The sequence below is a fragment of the Helianthus annuus genome, chromosome 6 (assembly GCF_002127325.2).
Source record: "Helianthus annuus cultivar XRQ/B chromosome 6, HanXRQr2.0-SUNRISE, whole genome shotgun sequence".
Classification (NCBI taxonomy): domain Eukaryota; kingdom Viridiplantae; phylum Streptophyta; class Magnoliopsida; order Asterales; family Asteraceae; genus Helianthus; species Helianthus annuus.
Window position 1 is genome coordinate 47,049,366 of NC_035438.2, and position 18,393 is coordinate 47,067,758.

Sequence of the window (18,393 nt, forward strand, 5' to 3'; positions counted from 1 at the left end):
AATATAATCCAGTTTAAGGGGAGTATTGGAATATAAACCTGATTATATTATATTTATTATGTATTATGTATTATAACATTACTGTACTTATATATATGTGTGAATGTATCGAATATATGTGAAAGGATATGTCACATATGACATACCGGTTTGAATGGTGGTTACTCCCGCCAAAAGTAACCGCCGGTAACAACCGTCCCTTACAATATGTATATATATGTTTTACCGGGATCATAACCGGTACAAAGATATTTTATAACAATATCCAAAACATTCTCCTATTCATTTTCGAGTGTGTGTTGTTTGTTCGATTGATTCATGATGAATCCACCACATGATTATGGTGAATCAAGTTCTACATATGATGTTGATGTTCAGGACAAACTTCCGCTGCCAACAACTAATAACCATATTGTATCTTAATGTATTCTTCTGGTCGAACGCTAAAGCCCCACTAAGCCCTACACCATTCCATGGTCCGGCCCTGAATCTGAGGCTATCATTTGTGTCTTTGATTATGATCTGAGGATAACCATTTGTGTCTACGCTTACGATATATTTACCTGGAGCTAGATCTTCACTGCTTTTCGGTGACGATAGATGCCATTCCCTGCCTGTCAAGTTGTCCCTCCCGAACTTCATGCCCGGTAAAAAGGTATCAGTTGGATAATCAAAACTCTGCCAGAGAATACTTTTGTTGTGTCCGTCTATCACTACTAAATTTCCAGAGTCATCAAGCTTTGCAGTTGCATTTCCTGATGATGTTGTGTTGGATGACCACATTATACTATTATTGCTCATGAGGACAAGACTTCCTGGATGGACAATCTTTAACACACCTGATGATGCGACGGTGAGTGGGCGATCTCTTTTGGCCACCCTAACTACCGTTTTAACAGATATTTTCTTATACCAAATACCAAGGAGGTAGCCATTCCCAGAGCTACCCGGCTTGAAAAAGCCCAGTTCAAAGGTTCTGGCCGACGAGACCAATGTGTTTTTTTCTGTCAAGAACTGTTGATCTGAAATGATGCCGATTTTGGCCGTATAGATTTTCTGAATGTGGAGTGAAAAAAGTAAAAGAACATATATAGCTACTCTCTCCATTTTTTCTCTCAAAAATTTCTGATAATTTTCTTAGCTATCTTTAGTATGAGATGGAAGTGTGTTTTTTAATCCGCCTCCCATAGTACCTAGATATTACATATGCGCTATTAACTGACCCATTAAATTGCTGGGGTCGCGTTAATTGCTGTTGTCATATTATGATTTAATGTATATTTCAACTTGCAAGGTGGAAGGTGGCTCCATTAAAATTTATTTTGTACTTATGCGTCAGTTGCCATTGGGCATAGGTCACGTGGATAGAAATTACTCGGTGGCTAAGTCTAAGTGTTACCGACTAACGCCCTAGCCACGTGGCCGTGAGGGGGCAGGGCACACCGCGCCAAGAGGCGTTAGAAGATGTGAAGGGGGGGGGGGGGGTTTATCATTACACAAGCGGCGTGATTGTGGGTAGGGATGACAATCGAACCCAAAACTAATCGGTAAACCCGAAATCTGATACATTTGGGACTAGATTTTTTTTTTTGCGGGTTTAGGACTGGTTTAGAATTTAGTGATATATCCGTTTACCCAACCAGTGTACTTGTTTACCCGATATATTTTTTTTATTTTTTTAAATATGTTTGTATATGATACATCCACTTTTTGTACATATAAGTATTTTATTTCGTATAAATTGTAGTTATTTTATATATTTTTATTGTGGTAATACTAAATGTAAATAATTAGTAGTTACCCGATGGGTTTTGGGTCAGGTATACCCAACAGTTAATTTTTTTAAATTGGTATACCCGAAAGTTATTTACTGGGATAAGCTTGTCTAACCAGGTTAGGTGTTAGGGTTACCAAAGCCCGTCCCAAACCCGACTCATTGCTATCCCTAATTGTGGGAAGAGATAAATTAAGGGACATCATGTATACTTGCATACTTGCAGGGCCGTACTCCCTGAGAAAGCTTGTGGCGCTCCGGCACTGTGCGAGTAAAAAAAATAGGTCCTTTAATATAAAAATTTTATATAAAACAATAATAAGACAATAATTTTGATAACAACATAACAGTAAAACAAAAACAAAATTAAAGTAGCAAAATGATTATTTTAAATAGTTACATGAATCGTAAGACCCTCCCAGTATTTATTTATATTATAAAAATTAAAGTTAAAAAAAAACACAATACTGTATACACCGGTAACTAACTATATATAATATATAAACTCGTCAAATATTTATATATTTTAGTCATCAAGAGAGACTTTACCAAAAAAAATTTTGCATGCATGGAATACATGTTTTGTATATGATATGAATTAAGAAAAAAAAGGATTTTGAAAGTAACAGATTTTATTTAAATATATTAAAAAATATGGGTTAAAAATGTATATTATTTAAAGTTAAGAGGTGAAATTAAAACTTAAAAATTCATTATATACAATAATATTTTTGTATCAATACATTTCGATAATCATCTATATTTACTAAATTTAATGGATGTTGCAGGGAAACAAAAAGTGTCTATGGATTTATACCCTAATGGCATGATAGAGGTGAAAAAAGGCTCTCGTATCAATAAGTTTTGGGTTTAATTCCCATAAAGGGGTTTTTTTATATTTATTGGTTTTCTTTTTAAATTGGTGTATAAGCATTATGACTAGTGGAGATAGATATGATCGGGTGATGTTAATGCATTTTAGGTGATAAGTGCATGTCTCCCATTCTATAGGGCCTTTATTGTACAACTAGCGAAAAGTAGTCCCAAGTTTATCCTAGGGACATTTTTGTCCAAGCTTTAGGATGGTTTCTCTAGTCAGAGCTTTTTGTATGGACTAGGTCAGAGTTTGTTGTGTAGCTTTTGTCTGAGTTTTGTTTAGGCAAAAGGTCTGAGCTTTGTGCTATATGTTTTGTCCGGACTTTCTAATTAGTCTTGAAAGTTCGGGCTTTGCCTTGTATATATACTTTAATGTGGAATAGACAAGGCAACGATTCTGTGTGAAATTCTGTGCATCTAACTCTAATCATTGTGTTTTGTCTGGCGGCTGCTTTGTGTGAGTGACGTCATTCATATTCATCTTCTTTATCAAGAATACTTAGTGTATTCTTGATTTCTCTCTCAAATCCTTGCATACTAGTGTTTCATCTGCAGTGGTTGATCATCAGGTGGATTCCGCACACCTGTTGGTTGCTTCAGCTGAGTGAGATCTTGGATTAGGAGGCCTTACAAGTGGTATCAGAGCGGTGTGCTCATACTACTGTAGGTGTTCTTAGTTTGAAGGTTTTGGTGAGAAAAGTTCATACTTTGATAGGGTTTAGTGAGAGTTTAGTGAGTTTTTGTGTTTTATTCATGATTCTTCATTCATATCTAGTGATTTGATGATGGATTTTGAGTAGTTTAGTGATTTTTAGTGTTATTCTTCATCTGGGTTTTACAGGGGTTTTTGGTTCTTGTTCTACAGAGTTTTGAAGGTGAAAAAGATTCTGAGTTTGATCTTTGGAAGCCTTGTCCGTAGTTTACATTCTGTGTTTGTGTCTCCGGGGTATTGTTGAACCAGTGTGTAATCACATTGGGGAGATAGTCCGGAGATTGGCTCTTCAAGGTTTTGAAAACTCTTTGTTCTGAGTTTCAAATCTCTATTTTGTCCGACCTTTATTCACTGTCCGAATTTTACAAGTGTTCTTGTCCGAAGTTTTGGATTACAATATTGGTCCGAATTTTCTAGGTTAAGAGTTTGTCCGATTTTTATATTATTAAGTTGAGTCCGAGTTTTCAAGTGGATCTAGTAAGAGTCCGATTTTCTTTTAATTTAAGAGTCCGATTTTCTTTTAATAGAAGAGTCCGAATTTCTGTCTTTGTTTTTAGTGTCTGTGTTTTACTGTTACTATAAGGTAGTCCGATTTTTATACAAGTTTGTCCGACTTTTTGTTTTTGTCCGAATTTCATACTAGTTAATAGAGTCCGAGTTATATGTAGTTATCATTAGGTCCGACCTTTTAATCAGTTAGTTAAGACCGACCTTCAATGCTTGTCCGAATTCTCTTAATGTCCGAGTTTTATTGTTTCGTTTGAGTCCGAGTATAGTCCTTTATATATAGGTCCGAGTTTCAGGTTGATTAGTATCCGAATTTTTAATATTATTATTATTGTCCGAATTTTAATAGGTTTTTAGGTGTCCGAAGTTTAAACCCTTTATTAGAAGTCTGAATTTTAAAAGTTTTATTAGGGGAGTCCGTATTTTAACATCATTAGAGTCCGAAGTTTATACTCTTAGGGTGTCTGAGTTTAAGTTTCTAACAGTGTAGTCCGAGTTTTTTGTTGTTTGTGTTTTATTTCAGGTTTGTGTGATCCGGGTTTCGCAACTTTGTTTAAAGCTCAGACACTTCACTACGTGTTTTCCCTCCGAGTTTGGACAGTTCTTGCTTGGTAACTTACTGTTGTTTTTCTGAAATGGCAAACAACAATCTGACTACAATGGTGCAAAACCTCAAGCACAATGCTGAGGTAGGAAGTAGCGACAAACCTACTTTGTTGATAAACGAGCTTGATTTTCCTGAGTGGAAGGAGCGTTTCGAAAGATATGTACGAGCAAAAGACATCAAAATCTGGTTGTGTATCGTTAAAGGATGTGGAGCTACTCCCGTACGTACGTTGACGATTGATACGTATTTGGCACTCACTGACGACCAAAAGAGATTTTTTGACTGTGAAGAGAAAGCTATGTCAATGATAACGATGGCAATGTCACAATCTATACTTCATACGTTCCGTAAAAGAAGTAACTCGAAGGAGTTGTGGGATAGTATGATCCAGCGATATGAAGGAAATGAAATGTACAAGAAGCGACGTCTCGAACGTTTAAAGACTCAATTCGTTGTGTTCAAGGCTTTAAGAAATGAATCATTTGATGACACAGTGAACCGATTTTATCATCTGCTGAGCGAACTTGATAGAAGTCAAGAGGGTATCTACACTGAATTCGAGAAGGTTGAGAAGTTTCTGAATTGTCTTTCCAGAGAATGGAATATGTACACCGCATTGATTAGAGAGGGTGTTCTCTATGAGGAGCTCTCATTGGAAGAAGCTGTTCAGAAACTGAGGGGTTATGCTTGGAATATGGAAGATCAAGCTTCTGATTTCGAGAAGATCCAAGATCCTCAGTTATATAAGGCTTCAAAACCAACGGAGAAGGGGAGTAATGGTGGAGTCGGTGTTGCTTTGTATTCGGAGAATGAAGGTTCTGCAAGTGAACACGCCTTTATTAGCAACAATGACAGTTCAGGTGGAACAACCAATTCCAATCAAGGGATGTACTCTTCTAGTGGAGCTCAGAAATCTCAAGGAACAAGCTTGAACATTCCTAAGATAGATGCAAGCTGTTTGAAGTTAATTGAAGAAAACATGAGTCTGTTGGCGTCCTTCATGACTGCCTACGAGAACTTCTGTCTTGGAAAGCTCGTTGAATCGTCGAGTCTCGATGAGGACTTTGATCAGATAGATCAAGACGAAATGGAAGAACTTGATCTACAACTCAATATGGCACTGTTAGTCCGAAGAGCGAAGAAGTTTCTGTTGAAGATGGGTAGGAAGTTCATAGGAGGTCAAACAAAGACTCGAATGGGAGTCGACATGTCCAAAGTAAAATGCTACAACTGCGGTATCTACGGGCATTTCGCACGTGATTGTCGAAAGCCGAAAATGGAAAGATCTGATAACAATTCTAGAGGAAGTAATTCAAGACCTCACAACAATGCTTCAACGACTACCTCTAACTCAAGTGCTCGTTCAAGTGGGTCTGAAAATCTTACACCTTCGACAAACAATGCTATGGTGGCTCAACCTCTACAGAATGTGACTGAGCCTTATGACTGGGGTTGTGCTTTGGAAGACATTTCGGGAGCTATTGTGTCGCAAGCATTTATAGCTGAAATTGTGAACGAAGAAGTGTGTGAGGAGATTGTCGAAGAAACTAGCATTGAGGAACTTGCAGTTGTAGCTGAGGTTATTGGGGAAGAATTGGACTCGGGGAATGTTGCTGAAAATGAAGATCCCTCGATTGAAGAGACTGTTGAAAAGTCAAACAAGACAGAAGATGGAGAAAAAGGAGAACACTTTGAATTCAACATCTCCACAGCTGAAATGCAGCAATTTGCGGATGCAGAAGCTAAAAGGTTGGAAGAAAACTCCGTAGAAAATGAGGCTTGTGCATTCATGGCTGGCATTGAAGTAAAATCATCTTCTGTAGATAAGCGATGTGCTAGATGTGTTGAGTTTGTGACTAAGATTGATAGATATGCACTTCATAACACAAACTTAATTGTAGATTTAGAAAAATCCAGAGAACTCATTGCTGTTTTGTCTAATTCGGATAAAGAACACCGAATTAAGATAAAAGCACTGAAAAATGATATCTCTGAATTTGAGAGACTTGTGGCTCAGGGAAATCTTAAAAATCAGGAATTAAAATCTGAACTTGAAATGAATCAAAATTGTGTTTTGGAAAAGAACAAAATCATTTTGGAAAAAGATAATCTGATTTTAGATTTGCAACGAAGGATTGAAAAATTCAGGGATTCATCCGAAGTGATGAATTTCTGTATTAACAGCCAACGTCTCAAAGAATCTGAGGAAGAAATGTTCGGCATTGGTTATACTAAGGTGCCTCCTCCGGTAAACCATAACTATACATCGATGCCAAGCATTGATCCTGAATTGGCAAATTTTGTGCCAAAGACTCCTCTGACGGTTGAATCGCAAAGTGAGTCAGAATCTGAGCCAGATGACGTTACTGACTCAGATCAGTCGAAGATGAGTGGAGTTTCAAAGAAAAATGAAGTAAATCTTGAAAACATTGAAAATTTGATAAGCAATAAGATTTGGAAATGTTCAATCAAGTTCAAAATGAGAAGTCAAAATCTAAGTCACGTGGGAAGACTAAACAGGCTGTGAAAAATGTCCCTAAAACTGAGTTTGTTAAAGGGGAAGGTTTTGTCAAAGAAGAAGTAAAAATCGAAACAGGTTCCAACTCTCAGTTTGTGAACCAAATTTTGAAAAATTCCACCAACGACTCATCATCTTCGACCACTCATGAGGAACGTCCAAAGAATGCTACGAAAATTCGCAAATGCTACAAGTGTCGTGGGAAAGGACACTTAGCAGCAGACTGTCCAGATGACAGGGGTAAATCTCTTGTTGATCCTAATCAAAAGAAACCTTTTGTTGAAAAACCACAAAATGAAGCAGTTAATGTTGAAAAGAAAAATGGTAAAAATCAGAAGGTTGAGAAAAACAAAGTGATTAAACAAGAAGTAAAACCAGTTGTCAAACCAAATGTTAAATCACAACAAAATCAGGATCAGGAGGAGAAACCTGTTGTTATTAACCGTGGGGACAGATCGGAAAATACATCTCAAAGACATGAGACTCGTGAGAAAACCCCTCACAGACGACAAAATCATGTCACCTTTCAAGTAGTTGAGAATGACCAACGTTCTGGAGGTTCGAACAACAACTACGTTAGACCTCATGCACAGAACAGATTCATGAATGATCGAAATGCGTCCCCCCCCCCCCCGATTTCCAAATCAAAGACCGCATTCGGATAATCATCCACGAACATTCTCAAGACACGAAGATGCTCCTAGATTTGGTAGGAATTTTGAGCCACCCAGGCAACAAAATTACAGTTACCAAAACTATGGAAGCCGAGGGTATGGAAACTCTGGTTATACCAACAGATCGTCAACTCCGTATAATCCACGATTTGCGGGGACTCACTCCAACAATTTTCGAAATGGAAATGGTGGACTCAGAGGCGATGATGGCTATTTCAAAGAGTTTTCTTATGTTGACGAATCGGGATGACCCAAGACCATCATGGCTTGGGTCCCACACTCTAACTAATTTTTTGTTGGGGAGTGTAGGAGCAGCTGAAGAGGGCTATCTATATTTGGTATATCGATAGTGGCTGTTCTAGACACATGACAGGAAACAAAGAGTTATTGAACAATTTTAAACAAATCCGTGGTGGTTATGTGAATTTTTCCGGTGAAAAAGGTGGTTATATCACCGGTGAAGGCTCTGTGTCAAATGGAAAGATTACGCTGCATAAAGTGAAATACGTTGAAGAATTGAAGCATAACTTAATGTCGGTTTCTCAAATCTGTGATAACAAGTACACGATGTTGTTCACTGATAAAGCTTGCTTCGTCTTGCGTCCGGGATTTGTTGTTCCTGAAGATTGGATCGTTATGAGGGCGCCAAGGGTGAATAACACATATGTCATGGACATGCGCCCGTTGCTTACCTCGTCTGCTCCAGCGACTTGTCTACTTTCAAAGGCGACTGAAGATCAATCGTATCTCTGGCATAGGAGAATGGGCCACGTGCATCTGCGAAAAATGAACCACTTAGTGAAAAACAACTTGGTGTTGGGGGTTCCTTTACGTAGTTTCAATATGCACAACAAATGTGAATCATGTGAAAAAGGAAAAATCAAACGAAAGCCTCATAAACCGAAAACAGTCAACTCAATCCAAAAACCACTTGAATTGCTTCACATGGATCTTTTCAGCCCGATCCATGTTGCTAGCATTGGTGGGATGTCTTATTGCTTAGTTGTCACTGACGATTTCTCACGTTATTCATGGGTATTTTTCTTAAAAACAAAGGATCAAACCGCTGGTATTTTAAGAGACTTATTCAAACAACTTGAGAAAAATTATTCACTTCCTATTAAGAAAATCCGAAGTGACAATGGCACTGAGTTTAAAAATCAGTATATGGATGAGTTATGTCGGGAAATGGGAATAATTCATCAGTTCAGCGCTCCATATGTTCCTCAACAGAACGGAGTTGCAGAACGGAAGAATCGTACCCTGATTGAGGCGGCCCGCACTATGCTTTCGGAATCAAAATTGCCAATTTTCTTCTGGGCTGAGGCAGTAAACACTGCATGTTATGTGTTAAATCATGTGCTTACTGTCAAAAGAGAAGATAAAACGTGTTATGAATTGCTTGAAAACAGGAAACCGAACTTATCTGGTTTTCAACCTTTTGGGATTAAGTGTGTTATCAAACGCACCAAAGATACTCCGAAAATGGGGGAAGTTGGTGAAATTGGGTTCTTTTTGGGTTATGCCAATGGAACTCCAAACAAACGCGTTTATAACATCAAGAAGCGAACAGTGGAGATTGTGTTTGATATAACTCCTTTGAGTTTCGATCCTCCACCGTCCGAATTCGGTCCCAAAAGCGGCTATGATTATGATAAATTATTTGATTCATTTGATCTTCCTGATGTTTCAGAAGAAGATTCGGAGGTTGTATACACACATCTTGTGAACAAAGATGAAGTGGATGCGAGCTGGAGAGCAAGTATTCCTACTAATGTGTCTTCGAATGTTCCAGTCGCTGATTCTTCGACCGTAAATGATGTTGTTGCTGAGCAGATCCCCAATGCAGCTGCTCAAACTACAAGTGGCGATCTATACGTTGACTTTTCAGCATATCCAAATGTTAATGCGTCTTCTGGTAATGATCAAGCCTCTAGTAGTGATGCAAATGCTGAGGGGGAGATTCAATCGAATTTGGGAAACAATCTTCAAGCTCCGGCAATCCCAGTTACAAGAACAAATATTCATCATCCTGATGATAATATTATTGGGAATCCAAACGCGGGAGTGCAAACGCGAAGGAGTATTTCAGAGATGCAATGTCTGTTCTCTGCTATCAAGAAAGAAGAAATCTACAATCTTAGCCTGCATGAATGTTTTATCTCTCAGATAGAGCCGAAGAACTATCAAATGGCTCTGAAGGATAATTCTTGGTGTGAGGCGATGCAAGAAGAGTTAGCTCAGTTCGACAAGTTAAAAGTGTGGAATTTGGTCGATCTTCCAAAGGGCCAACATGCAATCAACACGAAATGGGTTTTCAAGTGCAAGAAAGACGATAAGGGTGTCGTTGTCAGAAACAAAGCACGATTGGTTGTTCAAGGCTTCAATCAGGAGGAAGGGATTGATTATACCGAAGTTTATGCACCGGTGGCAAGACTGGAAGCTATTCGTTTGTTTCTAGCCTTTGCTGCACACATGCGTATCAAAGTCTATCAGTTGGAAGTGAAAAGCGCCTTCCTTTATGGGAAATTGCATGAAACTGTGTATGTCTCCCAACCACCGGGTTTCGAAGCTCCAGGGTTAGACAACAAGGTCTATTTGTTGGACAAGGCTCTCTACGGTCTCCATCAGGCCCCTCGAGCATGGTACGAGACGTTGTCAAAGCATCTATTGGAGCATGGGTTCTCGCGTGGTGCGATTGACTCCACACTGTTCATTTTGAAGAAAGGGGGAGATTTTCTGATTGTGCAAATTTACGTTGATGACATAATTTTTGGTTCTTCAAATGAAGAATTGTGTCGTGAGTTCGAAGCGGTGATGAGGTCAAAGTTTGAAATGAGCGCGATGGGCGAGTTATCCTTCTTTTTAGGTCTTCAAGTGAGTCAAGAAAAAACCGGGACGTACGTGCATCAGACAAAGTATGTCCACGAGATTCTCAAAAGATTTGGATTGGAAGATAGCTTACCCTATGACATGCCTCTACCGACAAATATCAAGCTTTCACCCGATGATGAGAAAGATCCTGAAGTGGATCCGACTCTATATCGAGCAATGATAGGTTCATTGATGTATCTTACTGCTTCACGACCAGATATTATGTTCTCTGTTTGTTTGTGTGCTAGGTACCAATCAACTCCGAAGGAGTCTCACTTGAAAGCAGTCAAGCGTATTTTCAGATATCTGAAAGGGACGCCTAAGCTTGGATTGTGGTATCCAGCTGAAGGTGGTCTGGATTTGATGGCGTATGCTGACGCAGATTTCGGAGGGTGCCGGATGAACAGAAAGTCAACCTCTGGCGGCGCACAACTTCTTGGGAATCGTCTTGTCTCTTGGCAATGCAAAAAGCAAGTTGCCGTTTCTCTATCCACGTGCGAGGCCGAGTACATTGTTGCTTCAAGCTGTTGTGCTCAGGTTTTGTGGATTCAGCAGCAAATGAGGGACTACGGTTTGAATTTTACTCGAACTCCTATCCTTGTCGATAACAACTCTGCCATTTCCATAACAAACAATCCAGTTAATCACTCACGCACTAAGCACATAGATATTAGGCATCATTTTATTCGCGACTGTGCTGAGAAGGGTTTAATAGAAGTGGTTAGGGTAGACACCTTGGATAATCTTGCCGACCTGTTTACGAAAACATTCGATCGGGCTAGATTTGAAAATCTGGTCCGAATGATTGGCATGATCAACCCAGAGTAAAATGCTTTCAAAACTCGCATAGAAACTATATTTTATCTTTTCTGTACAGTTCTTACCGCTTTCGAAAAACTCCAAAAATATTTTACTTAGTTGTAGGATAAATTTTTTCAGAAAAATACAAAAACGTATGAAAAATTTAAAATGAAGTCGTGTTGAGACATAAGGGAAATGATAGTACATCGGTTAGTCGTATCTAATGCAGGACTGTGGTTACATAAAATTAACCGTTAACTGTGACAGCTTCATTATACGTTGCTTCGGTAGGTTTTACGCGTAAATAAGAACCTATCTTTGGTATATAAACATAATGAACTGCGTAACTCGTGTGGCGCATCTCTCGGATATATGGTCTTGGTACCGTAATTTCGTTTGATAGATTGCCGAGGTTCTGAGATACGTGGTCTTTATGCTGTTTATCATCTGGGTATCATGGTTGTTTCTTTTACCGAAAATAACGGGGACGCAAGTCTAGATCTTCCATGATACCATACATACATGTAAATATCCTTAATACATGATGCATTCGACCCAAATAAGTGATAAACAATCACATGTACCACAAAATTATGCGGGAGTCAAGTTCGTCTCTTTGTCTGTACGATGGTACTAACCTGTTCACGGACTTGCTCCTGTGCCCTTTGCATCTGAAATTCAAGTTCCTCCTCAATAAGTGATTCTATCACAAAGGACTTGTTTTCAATCCCAAATAAGTGAGTATCTCACATTAGCTTATACGTCTAAAACAGATGATAAATGGTATACTCACCAGTAAGATGATCTCTCACGCATACCTTGATACGGGAGTATATTCTGAGGTGGGTAAACATAGTTACTGTCAGCTATTAATACACTTAATTCCATATCTCGAAAACAGTGTTCGAAAGCGTGCTAAAACTTAAGTGGACCACAATACCGTTGAACGTCTTGAACTGTTAACATCATTCTAAAAGATTAAAGCTATATGCTATAGTTCTTGTGTTGGGTACTGACAGTAAAACCGATATGATTCTTTTGCTCCGATTTCACAAAAAGATAGTTAGTGTAAATACGTTCGTAGGTTTAATTTCTTCTTCAGTCAAAAATTGAAAAACATCAAAAAGATTTTGCTTTCTTGTTTCTATGTGCGAGTTATCTTATTAAGAATACTCTAGCGTTGTGAAAATTATTTAATAAAGTATCAAATATCAAGTTCGGTAAGTCTAAAATAAGTTTTCTCATGAAAAATCGGTCGTGTAAGATTCATCTAAGTGTTTGTGAGAAAATTCATCAGGTAAGGTAGTCGATAAATTCTGTTCCAAGCAGTAAAATTTTAGTGAAAGACTTGTTCTTTGAAAAACTTCACAATGTTGAAAGGATGTGTTGAGAGAAGTTTAGGGGTGTAAGTGGAAAATTAAGCTTAAACATGGTCCGATTTTTATGTATTTGATTCTCCGGTCCGAGGTTTCATCAATATGATGGTCCGACTTTTCATAAATAAAATAAAATAATAATATAAAAAAAAAATATTTTTGCGGTCCGAGTTTTAGTGACCCCCCTTCGGTCCGAGCTTTCATTAGGTAGAGAGTCAGAGTTTTTGTGACTCAAACTAGTTAGCGGCCTTTAACCCCCTTTATGGTCCGATTTCTTCTTCATTCCTCACTCTTATTTCTTTTGTTCAAAATCCTCAGAGACCTCTCCTTCTCACCATCACATCTTCTTTCATCTTTCTTGAAGTTATTGTCTTGTTGAGTTTAAAAGTCTTCTTCTTCAAGAAATGGCAGAGCAACCTCGTCCAGTTCGTGAATTTCATCGTAATCATAATCAAATTGCCTTGCTAAACGAAAAGGTTCGTGGTGGAGCCGGATATACTGATATTATACGTTTTCTTCGAACTTCAAGAATTGGTTTCGCGATTTCCGAGAATATTCACCAAGTGCAAGCGTATATTGATGATTTTTGGCGTACGGCTCAGATTGTTGATGATTCTATCGAAGCTACTATTTCTGGAAGCTCCATTGTTATTACGGAGGCAGTTATTCGTACGACTCTCCGTTTTGGTGATTTAGATCATGGAAACACATGCTATGTGCGGCAAATACGTGAACGTGGGGTTAGATCTTTCGGATATGTTGGTTCTTTTACCATGAAGGAGATCTTGAAGGGATTGATTATTGGGCAGTGGAGATACTTCTTTCATGTGTTGATGCAGTGTCTATCTGCACGAAAATCTGGAACTGATACGATGGGTCATGATCTTCTTTCTGCGATGATTGGATTAACTTACAACCAGCCGTACAATTTCTCTCTCATGATACTCCAAGCTCTCAAACACCAGATTGGTCTGAAGGCAAATGATAAGCGTTTGATGATTCTGTATCCTCATTTCCTTTGTCTTATTTTTCAACATTTGTTGCCGAATCTTTCGTTCGAAGGAACTTTACCTGCCTACGCTCAAGTACCAATGCCTATTCGTATTTTCACTGATTGTGCCAGAGTTAACGAGTCCAAAAGGACTAATGCTCGTCCTGTGACGACTCCCTTGTGTGGTGCTATTCTTCAGGGAAACTACAATCCGGATCATGATCTGAAGTGGTTAAACATTCGAAGTGGTGTTGATCAAATATTTGCTGGAGGTATGCAAGCACTTGTTGAAAATGCTCAAGAGCCCGTGGTTGTTCAACCTCATGTTGATCTTCAACAACCACCGGCTGATCCTCCGGAATCGGAACCTGAACCCGTTCAAGAACCAGTGATTTCTGAACCAGTTATTATTGCTTCTATTCAAGAAGCTGTGTATGTTCAAGCTCCAGTTTCTACGTCTTCGACAACAGGGGTTGCTGTAGAAACTAATGATGTGATTTTAGAGCTTGATGCTGCTTTAGATGTGGGTCCGTCCTCCCGTATAGTTGACAAAGGGAAGCGGCCTATGGAAGAAGTTATTGTGGATGAATCCATTGATGATATGCCATCCGAAAAACAATACCTTAGTTTAGTAATGAAAGAACTTCAAACTCGTCTTTCACCCTCCGAGAGAGAAAAGCTAGAGTTATTTCGAGCTAAAGTATACGTTTAGCCAGTTGGAATGATAAAGCCAATGATTTGGATTCAATTGATTTTAGCTCGTCCTCTTCTGGTGATGATGATGAAGACCGTCGTCGTCCTGTTTCTGATACTGTTCGTGTACCAGTTCCTCTCAGGACGTATAAGCGACAACGTGTTGCTGTTTCGGCTCTTCAGTCGTCGAGTCCGATGGTTGCTTCGGTCACGGTTACATCCAGCTCTGCTCCATCAGACTTCAGAGGTCTTCTTAATATGGAGTTATCGGTAACTCTCCCGTCACTATCTTCCTCTCTTCCATTCACTTCCTATGTGGAAGCTACCAGTATGGTTACCTCTCCTCAACCAGTGGTGCCGATGATGTCGTCTCCGATTCCTGTAGTACTGCTATTTGAGTCGTTATCATCTCAAACGGGTACGGGTAATGTGTTCGCCTTATCAGGAGATTCCTCTCTGCCACCGGTACCTAGTACTCTCACTAATTTGCCAGCATCATCAGAGTCACGTCAAGCAGGTCCGAAGGTTGCTTTCGGTCCGAGTCTGCCGACAGTACGATCGAAGAAAGGTACTAAGCGTCCGAAGGTCGCTTTCGGTCCTAGGCCATCCAGTGCACAGCCGTCTGGCTCAAGACCTCCTACCCATAGATCTTCTACAGTTTCTGCTTTGAGACCGTCAGGTTCAGGTCAAGGACAGAACTTTCAGGAGTTTGTTCGTGGCAAGTTTCAGGATGCAGCCAAGGTCATGGTTCTACACAAGAATCAGATCTCTAAGCAGCAGAAAGAAATTGCTTTCTTGAAGAAAAGGGATGCAGAACAAGACCAGCAGATGGCTCAGCTTTTTCGTCTAACCAAGGATCAGAGTGTTCAGTTGGGTAAGTTCATAACTCAAGATGCATCTACGTCTGCTCGACAACAGACCTTGGTTAGTACTACGGATCGGCTTCTCGGGATTGTGACAGATCTCGTATCACTCCTTGCTGCTCAGGGGGAGATTTCGGCTTCGGATTTTCAGGTTCAGGCTAAGTGCAAGATGGATGAACTAAAGAAAATTAGAGACGATCTTGACAAGGACAAGGATCCCAACCCGTTGAAGCAGGGGGAGCAGTCAAGGAGCGCACGTGCTCCTGAAGCTGCAATCCCGGCTCATGTTGAGGGGGAGTCCTCAGGTGCAGCTGCAGGGGGAGATAAAGGCCCTGTAGATACTGATGCAGGTGCCATTTCTGATTCTGAGTTAGATCCTGCTGCTGAATTGGTTTTGGGAGCTGGTGAAGTGGTCGAGGAAATGGTTGAAGATTGGCGAACGGACGACGACTTGGCTGGTAAGTTCAGTTTCATTGAGACTGCGAAAGGGAAGACGATTGAGTATGAGTCCTTACCGGTCAACAGTGATACTATCAGAAGCTTTGTGTTTGGTTGTGAAATGCCCGAAGAAATCTTTAATCCTATACGAATTCCCGAAGAAGTCAGTGTGGCAGCTCGAAAATGGTTTAGAAATCTTCCAGATGATACTCAAAGGAAGAGGTACTTATCCACAAAAGGTGAGTACTCGGGACAGATTCGAAGTTGGGATTTCGATGAGCAGCACGGCCTGGTAATGATCAAAAGGACCGATGGGGTTCAGTACTTCAGGCCAAGGGCTAAAGATCTTCGGACTCTTCCAGCACGTGATCTTCATCACATTGCTCAACTCGATCTCAACAACCATACAAATGTTGCTAGTATCAGAGGTTTGATTCCTCATCTCGTTGCTGAGAGTCGAGAGAGTAAGTGGAAGATGTTCAAGCCAGCAGTCGGTCGAGGAGTTAAGTACTTAAACAAGTTCACCGGTCAAGAAGAATGGAAGATGGTTTACCCCCCAGCGAGTTGCCTTCGTAAAATACCTATGCGAAAGTTCGATCTCGATAAATTCGACAAAATAGGTTATTGGTATCTCCATGGGAAGACTGGAGAGGCTGTGATTATTGAAAAGAATGTGTTGGTTGAGATTGCTAAAATTTTGGATCCAATTTGGCTTGCCAACCTTAGAGAAGCTCATCTGAAGAAGCTTCGGCGCTTGCCTCTAAAGTACAATGAAGAAGATCGAGCTCTAGCGGACCAGTTCATCAAGGTGGTTCAGTTCTGTGTGAAGAACAAGGTCTGGGCAGGTAGCCGCTTCTCGAAGAGAGTATGAAGATCTCAAGAGCAATGAAGACCATGCACTGATCAAGGGGGAATTTGTTAATGCATTTTAGGTGATAAGTGCATGTCTCCCATTCTATAGGGTCTTTATTGTACAACTAGTGAAAAGTAGTCCCAAGTTTATCCTAGGGACATTTTTGTCCAAGCTTTAGGATGGTTTCTCTAGTCAGAGCTTTTTGTATGGACTAGGTCAGAGTTTGTTGTGTAGCTTTTGTTTGAGTTTTGTCTAGGCAAAAGGTCTGAGCTTTTTGCTATATGTTTTGTCCGGGCTTTCTAGTTAGTCTTGAAAGTCCGGGCTTTGCCTTGTATATATACTTTAATGTGGAATAGACAAGGCAACGATTCTGTGTGAAATTCTGTGCACCTAACCCTAATCATTGTGTTTTGTCTGGCGGCTGCTTTGTGTGAGTGACGTCATTCATATTCATCTTCTTCATCAAGAATACTTAGTGTATTCTTGATTTCTCTCTCAAATCCTTGCATACTAGTGTTTCATCTGCAGTGGTTGATCATCAGGTGGATTCCGCACACCTGTTGGTTGCTTCAGCTGAGTGAGATCTTGGATTAGGAGGCCTTACAGGTGATTCTGCTGGTGACATGATGATACTCTAATGGTCCGTAGTGATCCAAATTTGCCATTAAAAAAACTAAATTCCTACCCTTAATTTTATGAAATGTATTTTTTTAAGGGCAAGGAACGACGTGCCAACCACCGTGACACCGGGCGCTGTGACCAAGTTCAACTACTTGACCGCCGCCAGCCCCCCTTGGCTCTTCCCAGATGTGCGGAAACCCGACCTCCACCCGCCCGAAGGCACGACAGTGGAATAATCGATTAAACCTCGCTTACCATCCAAGTCGAACCGACGCCACCCATATTCACTCTTCACCCGGATGCCGCAGAAAATAATTAGTAGAGTGAGAATCGAACCTGTGTCATAAAAAACACCAAATATTTTCCCTACCACTCCACCACTAACTCATTAGCGAAATGTATTTATTTAGTTAAAGTTTGCATATGTAGACAAAAACAAAGCGAAAGGCATTACATCCACAATAAACTTTACACATGTAGACATGGACAATGGGTGTGGAGGGGTTTGGGTTGAGGGCATTGTTCGACACGTGGTTAGTATGGGATCCACAAGGTAATATTCAAAAAACAAGGGGTGTGGTGTGGCGTGGCTTCGGCAGGCGCAGCCAGCCATGTGGATTTTGTTTTTTTTTTAACAGTTTTAAATTTCATTTAATTAAAATAATAGTTTGGCAATGGCTAGCCCCAACGGCTATATTGAATCAGCCAACCAAAGTCACCCCCACCCCAGGCTCAATCCCCACGCCAGCGGGACAACGTCATGACCAACGCTAGCCCGGTGTGGTTTAGACAGCGTTGCTTGGCAACCGCCGCCCTAACCCACGCCCCACACCCAATGGTCTAAAGCAATTAGCCCAACTTCCCGTGTTTCCAAAAAAAAAAAACAAAAATTAATTTGCAAGGTTCGAATCCGGGTACAGTTACATTGCGTTCCCAATCCACTGTGAAACAAATTAGAAGACTAGACGACAACTGCAGCACTTTCATTTTGATTGAGGTATATAAACTATGTAATATACATAAAAGCTCTTATAAAAATTTTAGGCCCTAAAAATGATTGTGCCTTATGCGGCTGCACATCCTGCACAGGGGCCAAGCGCCAAGCTGGCCCTGTATACTTGCATCATTCTACATTAGTTGGTTACATTCAAACAAGATTTTGATAATTCTACTTTGTATGAAACCCTATATGATCATATCTCAATAGCGACGTTG

General features: G+C 40.1%; 1 protein-coding gene across 1 annotated transcript; it reads right to left on the minus strand.

Moving 5' to 3' along the window:
- Positions 1 to 348: 348 nt before the first annotated feature.
- LOC110944694 (G-type lectin S-receptor-like serine/threonine-protein kinase At4g27290) lies at positions 349 to 1,107 on the minus strand. Its single transcript, XM_022186345.1, has one exon. It carries the CDS (start codon positions 1,105 to 1,107, stop codon positions 349 to 351), a length of 759 nt encoding a protein of 252 aa, XP_022042037.1.
- Positions 1,108 to 18,393: the final 17,286 nt, after the last annotated feature.

What these genes read in the sequence shown, in the direction of transcription:
- LOC110944694 (XM_022186345.1), bottom strand. Translation starts at nt 1,107, where the DNA reads ATGGAGAGAGTAGCTATATATGTTCTTTTACTTTTTTCACTCCACATT.